This window comes from Pholcus phalangioides, unplaced genomic scaffold (genome assembly GCF_987345545.1).
Source record: "Pholcus phalangioides strain wild (caught in Gottingen) unplaced genomic scaffold, Ppha-v1.0 ptg000027l_1, whole genome shotgun sequence".
NCBI classification, from domain to species: domain Eukaryota; kingdom Metazoa; phylum Arthropoda; class Arachnida; order Araneae; family Pholcidae; genus Pholcus; species Pholcus phalangioides.
Window position 1 is genome coordinate 4466013 of NW_028301617.1, and position 14454 is coordinate 4480466.

Below are 14454 nucleotides of genomic sequence, written 5' to 3' on the forward strand. Positions count from 1 at the left end.
AAAGCCGGGTTCTCCTAGGAATAGAACTTTTGCGCCGTGTGCAGCGTGAAAACGCTGATTGGTTAAAAACTTCAAAATCAGGTTTTTTTTTTTTTGACCAATCACCGTTTTTACGCTGCGCGAGCTGTAGAAACCTGCCGATATGCCTGGAATATTCCGGAGCGTTCGCCAATCCCCTCCTTCACCGCTGTTCTTCTTGCATCACCGTTGGCGGTCGCTCTTTTGAGCAATTATTGTAAATCACTCGTTATTGATTAAAATTGTTTTTTGTAACGTATACGTTATTCTCGTGTTTCCTCGGTTTTACTGTGTTGCACCCTGTAGCACGTTTGCATTTCATTTTAGACCACGCATTCTTTGATGAGAACTGTTTGTTTCTGTGCGTACTACCACCTCTTAAAGTTCTTCCCCCATCTTTTCTGAATCACCCTGTATAGAACTTTATTATTATCATCATAGTCGTTACTTAGTTTGGAACGGGCCGGAGCCCATCTTCCAAAAAAAAAAAGCCGTAAAATATATGAATATCACCACAACAAGGCTAGAAGAAATATATGTCTCTTGACGGAATGGCAGCACCGGGCCAATAAACGTCTAAGGTTTCAGCGTGGATAGTAATAAAGCTCTGGGAAATCTTTCTGTTCCTAGGAGAGGAACGATAAGCTTTTGGGAGGGAATTGAGCCTAACCTCATTGTTTTGGCGATATGGGCTTATGGCTCGCCGAGAATGGAGTATGTACGTATATATATATATATATATATATAATAACGGGACACACTGGATATGGTAACGGAGCTTTACGATAAGAGCTATTAATCTTCCAGTCGTCGTCTTTGCAGTGGGATATAAATATAATTTCTTGCCCTTTCGTATTATACGCACAGTAAGTACTTTCAACGGCCGGCACTGGATGGTATTTCATTCCATTAGCATTCCCTTCTCTGTTCTAGTACATTCTATTCTCCTGCTTTGTGTGGAGGAGAAGCTTTTGTTCAGAAACTGTTCGGAATAGTGTGGAATTTCTGTTCTCTTTGATCTTGTTGTTGATAATGATGATGGTGATGACGCCATTACTTTGTTGCATGGAAGGGTAAGAACCAATGAGCGGGGGGAAAATAAAAATCTCGTCTGCGATGGTTTTTCTTCACGTTGAATTTCTACGGAGTTTCTTGGTCTCGAATTGTCAAGGAATTTCCTGGTTGATAAATTGTTGAGGGGTTTTTTTTGGATGTTGAATTTATTTTTTTTTTTAGAGTTTTTGTTGATTTTGAGGTAATGCAAAGTTCCTTCGTGTTAAGTTATCACCGAGTTTCTTCGCGCTGAAATGATGCAAAGTTTCTTCATATTAGAGTGATGCGATGCACAGTTTCTCCACGTTGAGATGAAACATAGTTTCTCCATGTTGAGATGATTCGTAGTTCCTTCGTGTTGAGATGATTCATAGTTGCTTCACGTTGAGATGATTTATAGTTTCTTCATGTTGAGATGATACATAGTTTCTTCATGTTGGGATGATACATAGTTTCTTCATGTTGAGATAAAACATAGTTGCTTCACGTTGAGAGGAAACATAGTGATACATAGTTTCTTCACGTTGAGAGGAAACATAGTGATACATAGTTTCTTCATGTTGAGATAAAACATAGTTGCTTCACGTTGAGAGGAAACATAGTGATATATAGTTTCTTCATGTTGAGATAAAACATAGTAATACATAGCTTCTTCATGTTGAGATAAAATATAGTAATACATAGCTTCTTCATGTTGAGATGATACATAGTTTCTTCATGTTGAGATGGTACATAGTTTCTTCATGTTGAGATAAAACATAGTTGCTTCACGTTGAGAGGAAACATAGTGATACATAGTTTCTTCATGTTGAGATAAAACATAGTAATACATAGCTTCTTCATGTTGAGATAAAACATAGTAATACATAGCTTCTTCATGTTGAGATGATACATAGTTTCTTCATGTTGAGGTGATTCATTGTTTTTTCATGTTGAGATGATACATAGTTTCTTCATGTTCAGATAAAACATAGTTGCTTCACGTTGAGAGGAAACATAGTGATATATAGTTTCTTCATGTTGAGATGTTACATAGATTCTTCATGTTGAGATGATTCATAGTTTCTTCATATTGAGATGATACATAGTTTCTTCATGTTGACATGACACATAGTTTCTTCATGTTGAGATGATACATACTTTCTTCTTGTAAAGAGACACGAGCATCGAAAATAATCTCGATTGTTGCGCGGCTTTGAAAAGGATTGGCCAGTGGCCATTCCTGAGCTACGGCATCGTCTTAACAACTTCAATGTTGTTTTCTTTGCAAGGTGGTCTTTAATGCAAAGAAAGACGTTGTACAACTATTGCAAGTCAATCAGGGATATCGCTAACCTATCTTGTGGATTTTCTTCTTTTTTTTTTTATTAGAAAGGGAAATACCGTTTTGGGCCACATTGGAAGGAGAAAATCTTTTTGGAGAGCCTCGAAAGAAATAAAAACAGTTTTGGGTCGCACTAGAAAAGGAGAGCAAACCTTTTTAGGTCACATTAAAAAGAAATTTGACTTCGGGCCTCATTGAAATTAGAAAAACTTTTTTTGTTTTTTTTTGGGCCGCATCAGAAAAATATATTTCAGGCCACATCAGAGAAAATAATTTTGGGTCTCATTAAAAGGAGAGGAAACCTATTCCGGTCGCATAAAAAATGTTTTGGGGTGCACTGGAAGGAGGGAAACTTATTATGGGGAGCATTGAAAGGAAGCAGCATCGGGAAAAAAGTCTTGGGCCGCGTTGAAAGGAGAGAAACTTTTTTGGGCCACATTGGAAGGAGAGAATATTTTTTTGGGCAGCATTGGAAGGAGAAAATCTTTTTTGGGCCGCATTGGAAGGAGAGAATATTTTTTGGGCTACATTGGAAGGGGAAAATCTTTTTTTTGGGCAGCATTGGAAGGAGAAAATCTTTTTTGGGCCGCATTGGAAGGAGAGAATATTTTTTGGGCTACATTGGAAGGAGAGAATCTTTTTTGGGCCGCATTGGAAGGAGAGAAACTTTATTGGGCCACATTGGAAGGAGAGAATACTTTTTTGGGCAGCATTGGAAGGAGAAAATCTTATTTGGGCCGCATTGGAAGGGGAGAATATTTTTTGGGCTACATTGGAAGGAGAAAATATTTTTTGGGCCGCATTGGAAGGAGAGAATATTTTTTGGGCTACATTGGAAGGAGGAAATCTTTTTTGGGCCGCATTGGAAGGAGAGAATATTTTTTGGGCTACATTGGAAGGAGAGAATCTTCTTTGAGCCATATTGGAAGGAGGGACATTTCGGGCAGCATCGAAATCAGGCAGCTTTTAGAAAAAAAAGAAAAATAGTTTTGGGCCACACTGAAAGGAGACCTTTTAGGTCACATTAATTAATATCTTGGGCCGCACTGGAAGTCGAGAAACCTTTTTGGTCCGCATCCGAAAATCATATTTCAAGTCACATTGAAAACAGAACAAAGATGTCATTTTTTTTTTTGGGCCACATCGACAGAAAACAAAAAACCGTTATGGGCCGCATTAAAAGGAGAGGGAACCTTTATGGGCTGCACACACACACATCGAAAACAAAAAGAGAACTGTATCAGAAAAATATTTCATGTTAGTTTAAAATCGCATGATTTGGGCCGCATTAATATTTCTCCTCTATCACATGTGGCCCGTGCGTTGAACACGTGATGCATATATATATATATATTTCTAATTTCAACATCAATCAATCATCAAACAACAAAAATTGAAAAATAAACCGACCAAATCACTTTATCCGGAAAAAAAAACCCTTCGAAAACATTTCCGGGACGAATGAAAAATCCGTATTTCAACGCTAAAAAAATCCCTTTTCTCCCGGATCCAGACATCCATTAACTTGGATACGCATATATATATAAATGTACAGCGATAAAAATGGGGCCGGGAACGGCACGGGCAGACCCAGACCGACCCACACCTTCTGTATACATTTCTACGGCGCGTGTTTGAGAACGTCCAAACCTCGGTATAAGTAATGATTTCTCTCCAGGCACGTGACCTCTTGATACGGGATTTCTCCGCGAGATGGCGCTGCCACCCGACACGTTCCACGGTTGGGTGGGAAAGGTGAGAGAGAGAAGGCAACCCCCCCCCCTCCCCCAGTGGTAAACCCAGGGCCGGTTGGGTGAACACCAGGACCTCGAAATGCTCTTTTCCGGGCGTCCAAAGTATTGCTTACCCGATACGGGGCCGACGGCTATCCAGATGTTCCCAAGAGTTTTTGGCTCCCGTCTCGACACGGATCCCATTGGATTTTTCTCCTCGGGATTTTTTTAGAGGCTGCCCGGATTTATTTTTTTAAATCCGATTCGAATCTTTCGGGATCTGGGAATTTTTGGGGAAAAAGTTTGGAATTAATTATTATTTAAATATAATTAATTATTAGTGAACAAATAATAGTTAGTTATACTTGAGTGTGTGTTGAGCGCCACCATGCGGGCTAGACAGAGTTATATCGTCGGGATGATTTGCATAATATTAATGGTGAGCGATTTCGTCGTGGTGAGTTATGGATTAGGTGAGTCAATTATGAATGTTATTCGTTTAATTATGAGAGCCAATTAAATTTTCTCATCAGTTTTTATAATTTTCACTCGAATGAAATTTATGAATTGGAATTTTTTTTTTTAATGAATGTTTCGGAAGTGATTGTTGAAATTGTTTAAATTTTTTTTAAAATTAAATTTAGAATTTTTCTGAAATTTCCATGACTGAATTTTTTCGTCGACGTTTTGGATTTTCATAAAAAATTTCTATTATATTCGGGAAAAAAAGTATTTCCCTAATTTTCTGATGTTTTCAAAATTTTTTCTTCTGATAATTTAATTTTTTTTTACTTTTTTTAAAATTTTTATTCTTTAAAAGTTTCTTTTTTTTTTTTGCAATTTTGATTATTTTTAATATTTTTTTTCTTTTGAAATATTTTTCTTTAGAAATTTTTATTCTAAAGTTTTTATTTTAAATTTCTATTTTTCCTCTAAAAATTTTTTTCTTTTGAAATGTTTTTCTCTTTTAAAAATTTTTTCCCGTTGAATTTTAATTCTTTTATTTCTATTCTTGAATTTATTTATTTTTATTAATTTCCTTGAATTTATTAATTTTTTTGCATTTATTTATTTTTATTAATTTTTTTGAATTTATTTATTTTTATTAATTTTTTTGCATTTATTTATTTTTATTAATTTTTTTGAATTTATTTATTTTTATTAATTTTCTTGAATTTATTTATTTTTATTAATTTTTTTGCATTTATTTATTTTTATTAATTTTTTTGAATTTATTTATTTTTATTAATTTTCTTGAATTTATTAATTTTTTTGCATTTATTTATTTTTATTAATTTTCTTGAATTTATTTATTTTTATTAATTTTCTTGAATTTATTTATTTTTATTAATTTTTTTGCATTTATTTATTTTTATTAATTTTTTTGCATTTATTTATTTTTATTAATTTTCTTGAATTTATTAATTTTTTGCATTTATTTATTTTTATTAATTTTTTTGAATTTATTTATTTTTATTAATTTTTTTGAATTTATTTATTTTTATTTATTTTTTTTGAATTTATTTATTTTTATTAATTTTCTTGAATTTTTTTTTAAATTTTTAATTTTTTTTAAATTTTATTGAAGTTTTTCTTAATTAAAAAAATAAAAAAAGGAACGTTTATTATTTTCAAATTTCCATTCTTTTCAAAATACCAATTTTTTTTTTTGAAAATTCTGTTGAGGATCTGAAACTTTTTCTGATTTTTCACTAAATTTATTTTTGTATGGAAAGAAAATTTAAATATTTTATTTGACAACTTTTTCCGAAACTTCAGTGCTTCATTCTTCTTGGGGTTTGAAAATTAAATTTTATTTAAATTGAAAAAAAAATTCACTTTTTAGAATCACGAAAAATGTGACACGTAATTTCGAAATTTCTTTTCTAACTTCATTTGGGGAATTTGGGGATTGAGGGGGGGGGAATAAATCTCTTCAAAATTTTAGCCTTTTTTTAGAATTTATAAATGTTTTCCAAATTGTTTCAAGAGCTGAGAAATTATTTTCCATTTTTCTCTATTTGAGAAAAAATTTCCCCGAGGCTAAAGCAGGGCTCAGCCTGTGGAGAGTTTTGACCATCTCTCATTGGTTTGAAAACCCATTGCGGGCCACTTAAGTAAATGTGTCGTAGGCAGCTTGGGTCATCTGAAACTGTGTTATTTAAGTAAATAATGCCATGGGTCACTTGAGCGACGTGGACCTGCACCGCGGATTACTCAAGTGATCTGCAAATTTGCTGCGAGTCACGTGTATGTGAATTTGCACCGCGGGCAACGTAACTGGTCTGAAAATTTGCTGCGCGTCACTTAAGTCATCTGATGTCTGCGGGTCCCATATCTGAAAATTTTCTGCGCGTCACTTAAGTCATCTGATGTCTGCGGGTCCCATATCTGAAAATTTCTGCGGGTCTTAAGTAATGTGGAACAGCACCGCGGATCACTTAAGTAATGTGGAACCGCACCGCGGATAACTTAATTGGTCTGAAAATTTGCTGCGGGTCACATAAGTGATCCGAAAACTTCTGCGGGTCCCTTAAGTGATCTGAAAATTTCTGCGGGTCTTAAGTCCGCGGGTTTTAAGTGATGTGGAACTGCACCGCTGGTCATTTAACTGATCTCAAAGTTTGCTGTGTGGATCACTTAAGTGATCTGTGAATGTTTCCCCTGGTGACTTGAGCGATCTCAAAGTTTGCCGCGTGGATCACTTAGTTGAAGTGAAAATATGCCGCACGCCGCTAAAGTGATCTGGAATAACGTTGTGTTGTTCCGTGTGTCGCTCAAGTGATCTGGGAATGTGCCGCATGGGTTTATTTTCACGAATGTGATTTTGAGGTCGCGGGCCGAATCATATGACACTGAGGGCCACAGATTGAGAAATGTATGCTCTAGGCCGGGGGTCCTCAAACTGTGCTCCGCAGCACCCTGGTGCGCCTCCAACCTTTCGCAAGGGCGCCGCGGAGCGGTGATCCTGACAGAGGTTCTTAGAAGAGATTCTTTGTTAGACAGCTCTGGGGAGCCGGCAGAGCTCGCGAATAAGCGTCGAATGCGAGAGAGGAGTGCTACCGGTGGGAAAGTTGGAGGACCTAGACCATTATAAGCATTTCAGTGCAAACCCCACCTTTTCGCGTCAATCGGTAGATATATCTCATCAATATTCAAAAGTTGTCCAGGACTTATCGTCCATCCCGTATTTACCGTCTTAAAATGTTTTGAAAACGTCAACCTGAGTTATAAGGGGCCCCTTCAAGTATTACGTCAGCAAATTTATAGCAATATTTGGCCCCCTTCCCCCCCCCCCTTTGTCAGCAAAATTTCGTTAGCACTGCCCCCTACCTCCTAACGCATATTGGTGGGATAAGAAACGTAAGCGGGAGGTGGGGGCACGGGGGCTCATGTGTCCCCCCCCCCCAGACAGAAAAACATTTTTTTAAGATTTCGAAAGAAAATACCTTTATATGATTTGTTATTATAATCGATTTCTGTTAATTTCAATGCTATTTGAAAGGTAAGAAAAAGGTAAAAATTTATTGCGACCCCCACTTTAAGCCGTGTATGGTAAACCCTTGACCCGCGGACCAAATGTGGCCCTGAAGGTTATCCGATGTGGCTTGCCCCCCCCCCCAAACCTTATTTTTGTAAAAATGAACTAAGCGGCACATTTACAAATCGCTTAAATGACCCATGGCACAATTCCGGAACATTCAAGCGGCCCATGGCACATTTTCAGATCACTGAAGTAGGCCTCAAAGATTACTTTCAGAGATCACTTAAGTAACACGCAACATGGTTCCAGAACACTTAAACGATCCGTGGCACATTTAGAGACCCATCGAGTGACATGTGGCACAGTTTTGGAGCACTTAAGCGGCCCCCAGTGCGGTTCTACATCACTCAAGTCACCCGCGGAACATTCCCAGATTACTTAAGTGATCCGTGGCATAATTACGGATCAGATTGAGTGATGCGCGGCACGGTTCCAGAGCACTTAGGCGGCCCGGACGAATTTCCTGAGCACTTGAAGGATCCGTGAAACATTTAGAGATCACCAAAGTCACTCTGTAGGGGACTTATCCAATAGGAAAAATGTTAGTTCAGGTGCCAAATAACTAACGAAAAGTTTTTTTTCCCGTTTTTGGTGCACCGGATGAGATGCCATTAAGAATATTTCATATCTTCATAAAGGTTGGTTGATAACGTGAGCATTATCCAAACCCTCCTCCCACTTGTCATCAAAAGTCAGCAAATCGGGAACGTCCCCCCCCCCCCCATCGATGCTGACGTAATACTTGAATGACCCCCCCCCCCAAGGGAAAGGCCCGGTCATACACACAACTAACGAGAAATTAATTGGGAAATTAAACTGTGAATCACTCGCGCCCCGGTGCGACTAGTGTCAGGGTCCGGTACTGGGTCGCGGCCCGGTGGTTGAGAAACACTGCTTATATATTAATACCTAAAAAAGCCGAGTACTAAAATCATGGAGTAATTTAATCAAGACTGGCTGCAGCAGTTTTATATTCCGTTTTTGGTGCTCCGAATAAGATGCCATGAAAAACATTTCATATCTTCATAAAGGGTGGTTGTGACGTAAGAATCATCTAAACCCCCCCCCCCCGTCATCAAATTCAGCAAATCGGACCCCGCCCCCCCCCCCTTTTCGACCATCGATGCCAGCGTAATACTTGAATGACCCCTAACGACAAAATTTCGCGTAATCTTCGATGTCGTTATAACCGAGTTTGCCCATTATTTAGACCTCCCTGCTTCATCAGGAGATGGAGGTTGGGATTGTAGCGTAGAATTGTCATGTGAGAGAGAGAGAGCACCCCTGTCTGTATCTAACTTGAAAGCTTGCCCGGATCGTGAAGAGATTAGCTTTGCTTTCCCAATTAATTCAAGAAACGTTTAGAATGACTCCACTTCATTAGTCGGTTCACCAAACAGACGTGCCGAGCAACCGATTGGCTGTTGAACCTGACTTTGAAGATAAGATTAACTTTTTAGTGGGGGGGGGGGTTATTTGATTAATCACCAGTCTCATTATTCTGCAGGCCACGGTGTACGCGGTATATGACTCGAATTTCAAGTGTGGTCGGTTAACACAGGATTCCCCCTTCAACTTTTTGAAACAGCTCAAATATTTATACAGAATCATGGAAACGGAAGCAGGGCCCCTAGTGTGCCTTCTCTAGAGCCCCTGGGCTGACTTTTGCTTGGGGTCCCCCTCCCTGAAAGTGTTATTATTATGCAAAGTGAGTGTATATTTTTGTGGGGGCAGCCCTATTCAGTTCGGGGGTACCGGGCAGCGCTCCCATTGTCCGAACCTATTTACGGCCCTGAACGGAAGCTCGCCCTCACTCTTCAGTGTTACTTGAATATCCTCGAAATTGATCTTATGGCCATTTAGGGAAAATAAAAAACCAATTTCCAACCCAGTCTTTCTTAGCCAGGACGTTGCAGCAGCAGCAACAGAAATACAGCAAACCAAAAATTTCCCCGATCATTCAAGTGGCCCGCAGCACATTTACAGATCATTTAAGTGATCTGCGGTGCTTTCCCAGATTACTTAAGTGACCCGCGGTATATTTAGATCGTTAAAGAATATCAAGATCTTTTTATTTCCAGCTTTTGTCTACTAAAAGGTAATGGTCTCGACAGAACCCATCAGAGTGCGCAGGTGTTCCCATCCATTTGGGTTTCAGTTAAGTCCATTTCTGTGTCCCGTACGTGCAGGTGGAAAAGATAAGCTCCTACGATGTCCAAATGTTCAGTTTGATGCTGGGAGTCTTGCACTGAAAGAACTCGTGCTCTGAAAACCGTAGGCTCCCTTTTACCAATGCGTGAACTATTGGCTGAATCTTTCATTTTACATGCAAATGAGATTCAAAAACTCTCAGAAGAGAAGTGGAGGCACACCTGGAATAAATATTCCGAGGTGGACACGAGTTCATGGCTTGAGTGAGAATTATTCTGACGATGATTGGTGCAAAAATTTAGCTCACGACGCGGCTGTTTCATGTTAACGTATGCATGGCATTATCCCTTGAGGCATACGCTTGGTTCTGAGGATCCGAACGTGCAAGAGGAATCCACCCAGAGAGGCTAGGCGAAATTGCTGCTCGCAATTTTATGTAAAATTTAAAAGGGTCCAAATGCAACTTGCGTTAAGGGGTCAAAAGAGCCCCCCCCCCCTTCTCCTCCCGGATTTCCTCGTCTTTTCAACTGAGATCTTTATTTACAACCTCACAGGGGTGTTACAACTTGTACATCACTCGGGTTATTTCACACACAAGATATTAACACTTTTCAGAAATAACGCCCTCCACGGAAAAGTCCGCGTCTTACACTTTCTTGCATGATTAGTCCGCAACTTTGGTATACACTATGCACGAATAGCCCGCGACTTTGTTATACACTATGCACGAATAGTCCGCGACTTTGCTATTATACACTATAAACGAATAGTCCGCGACTTTGTTATACACTATGAACGAATAAAAGTCCGCGACTTTACACAAGTCCCTCCTTCCCGCAGTCTCACTAATATATTTCCCTCATTCTCTTTCTCACTTCTTCACCACTGGCCTCTCCAGCCTTGACTGAAATTGCAAATTAATACCCATTTTTGAACCTTGTTCATCTCTCTCTTTGTAAGCCATTGCACTTCTCACAGTTGCACCAGTTATTATTTGTCGGAATGCTAAGGGTCTTTTTCAATTCCTACAACTGTTGTCGTAATCAGCCATCCGGTGGTGACCCGACTTTCCACATCTCATGTTGGCGCATGCATCCATATCGAATTCGCGTTATCCGAGGCCAACTTTATATATTTCTAAATTAGCCGAATTCTTAATCGATACATAGGCGCGGACTAAAAATTGGCTCATTGTCATTCCTGGTAGAAAATGGGACGGGGGGGGGGGTAACTCAACGGCCCAACCACTTGCGCCAAAAAAAACGGTAGGTATCATAAAAATAAAGTAGGGGGATTCCGGCTATAAAAAGGAAGCCAAAACGGTAACGTTTTTCTTATTTTATTCCCAGTTTTTATATGAACATGGAATTCCATTTGGAGGGAATCCAACGACAAGATGTTCTTACTCATGTTCCATTCACAGTTATAAGCACCGATGAGGGGGGAGCGGGAGAAAGAGAGAAAGGGAAGAAAAATTCCCAGGATCCGTACGTGTTCGGAATATTTTGCCGCGGGATCCCGACGGAAAGAACGGGAAAAAAGCCGTTAATATCAATAAAAATAAGAAATAAAACGGTCGAAAAGTCAAGAATAAGCCAATATTAAAGAACGGAGAGAGCTTCTCCACGCGGTTATTCCGGCTCCATTTTTAAGTCCCATATCCCGCGGTTTAAAAACGCGGAAAGAAACGGCCCGCTGGAAAGAAAAATCGCATCTTTTAACCTCTTTTAGCCCCGAATCGTATTTCATGTTTCGTGATAAGAAATAAGATTCATGAGAGTTGTCTACTTTTTTCTCTTTCACTCTCTCTCCTAAGAATTTGGACACTTCTGAAGTGCGAAAAAAACAGCAAGAAAAATGTCCAAAGTATTCATTTTCTACTCTTGCTTTCACGATTTTACGGCTCCCAGCAAACGATTACTATGTCTTATCTGAAAGAAATGGTTCAGAATAATCGTTTCTCGAAGACATGTTTTTGAACTTGAGACGAATTCGTTCAATTTAGATCAGGTGTCTTCGATGCATGTGCCGCGAGCTACGTGGGGAACATGGAGCTGATTGTGGTGTCTTCAATGCATGGGCCGCGAGCTACGTGTGGAACATGGAGCTGATTGTGGTGTCTTCAATGCATGTGCCGCGAGCTACGTGTGGAACATGGAGCTGAATGTGGTGGCCCGACGTTGAAAAGGTTTATGTAATAGAAGAATTTGTGGAAAAATGCTGAAAGAAATCCTCAATGAATAACATGTATTGCTGAATTAGTGAAAAAAGTGTTTTAAAAATTACTTCTCTAGAAAAAAAAATCCAGAACTAATAGGAGAAATTTAAGAATTGATGAGATGAGTAATTTTAGTACTGATGAGATGAGTAATTTTAGTACTGATGAGATGAGTAATTTCAGTACTGATGAGATGAGTAATTTTAGTACTGATGAGATGAGTAATTTTAGTACTGATGAGATGAGTAATTTTAGTACTGATGAGATGAGTAATTTAAGAATTGATGAGATGAGTAATTTCAGAATTGATGAGATGAGTAATTTCAGAATTGATGAGATGAGTAATTTTATAACTGATGAGATGAGTAATTTTAACACTGATGAGATGAGTAATTTTAGCACTGATGAGATGAGTAATTTTAGCACTGATGAGATGAGTAATTTTAGCACTGATGAGATGAGTAATTTCAGAATTGATGAGATGAGTAATTTAAGAATTGATGATCAATAATTGTAGAATATTAATGATCAATAATTGTATAATTAATGACAAATAATTTTAGAATTATTGAGCGATGTTATTTCCTAATTATCGTAAGAAATCATTTCAGAATTAGTTGAAACAGTTATTTTGCAATCCACTTGAAATCATAATTAATGCTAAATACTTTCAGAATTATTGAAAGAAATATATTGTCAGAATAAATGAAAATTTTCATATTCAATGGGAAAATAATTTCATAACACATTAAAAATACTTTCAGGATTGTTCAAAGAAATATTTTAAGAATTAACAAAAATTCCATTTCAATGAAAAAATAATTTCAGAATTGGTGAAAAATATTTAAGAACCAATGATAAAAAAGTATTTTCAGAATTATTGAAAGAAGTATTTTCTCGCAATTGCTGAAAAAGATATTTTCAGAATTTTAATGAAAATTCACATTCAATGAAAAAATAGTTTCAGAACTAATGAAAAATAATTTCAGAATTACAGAATATACGTATTTCAGAATTATATATTAATATACGCATTTTTTTTCAGAATTGATGAAAATTCATATTCGATGAAAAAATATTTTCAAAAATTAATGATAAATATTTTCAAAATTAATGAAAAATATTTTCAAAATTAATGAAAAATATTTTCAAAATTAAGGAAAAATATTTTCAAAATTAATGAAAATTATTTTCAAAATTAATGAAAATTATTTTCAAAATTAATGAAAGAATTAATGAAAATAAGAGGTGGGGAGGTACGAGAAGAATATGTGGTTTCTAGGAGGTTGTTGCACGATCTCGGCTACCCATACTTTCCTATGGGAAAAATCTCTTACCTTTAAAGAAAATTTAAAAATTTTCTCGAATACTATGGACAGTTTTATATAATTTATTAGGAGTATTTAGGATTTTAGTTGTTGGTTATTTTTTTTATCGAATTTTAAACTTTAACAACATGCAACTTTTTCAAAAATCGAAAAGATTTACCCATATTTTGTGCCATGAAATTTTTTTTTTTTAATAATTTCAGTGAAAAATCCTCGTGTTAAAGTATGTAACACCATAGTGTTGAGAGACACACAAAGTTTCAAGACAGTTGAATGAGTGGTGTTCGGAAAAATGTTCCTTATCCCACAAAGAACTTAGTTTTGAGAAAAATGATCATTTTAGTGGAAAACATTAGCATAAATAATACCTGCCGGAAATTTTTTTTTTTAATTTGACAATAACATATCTTTATATCTTTTTTATTTTAATATAAAGTAGCGCAAAGAATTTTTTAATATCAGGTTATTTGTACCTCCACTTCCCATCTTATTTGTGTAATCAGTAGATATACGTAAATTTTGCAAAATAAAAAAAAAAATTTGTAATTTCACGAAAAAACATTAGAAATTTCTCATTTATTCGCAAAAAAACATATCAGAAATTTCTCATTTATTCGCAAAAAACATTCAGATCAGAAATTTCTCATTTATTCGTAAAAAACATTCAGATCAGAAATTTCTCATTTATTCGCAAAAAACATTCAGATCAGAAATTTCACATTTATTTCCAAATTATTTACTGTTAACCAAATATTATTAAATTAATTATTTATATATTATTTCACATTCCAAAAAGTTGCATATACAGTCGAGTGAATTTCTAACACAACTCGGATATAACATAAACCGTGGATATAACATAAACCGTGGATATAACATACGGATGTGAAATCCTTAAAATTTGGCCCATTCACTTCTATATATTTTTACCTCTGTTATAACATACAATGTTTAAAGCATACACTGTGGATGTAACAAACTAAAAGAATGGTCTTAACCAAGAAAACAATCCGGATATAACATGCTGCAAAAAAAAAAAAAAAAAACACCCTGGAAAAATCACCTAGGGGCTATGTTATAACCGA

The 14454-nt window shown here is 36.7% G+C and overlaps 1 protein-coding gene across 2 annotated transcripts in view; it reads left to right on the top strand.

The window, feature by feature from the left end:
* Window positions 1-4188: 4188 nt before the first annotated feature.
* LOC149068220 (cell adhesion molecule Dscam1-like) overlaps window positions 4189-14454 on the top strand; it is a 147840-nt gene continuing 137574 nt past the window's right edge. For both annotated transcript variants that reach the window (XM_089251598.1, XM_089251599.1), the window contains exon 1: window positions 4189-4601. In XM_089251598.1, the coding sequence (XP_089107724.1) occupies window positions 4517-4601 (85 nt within the window). In that variant the 5' untranslated portion in view covers window positions 4189-4516. The remainder of the gene's footprint in view (window positions 4602-14454) is intronic.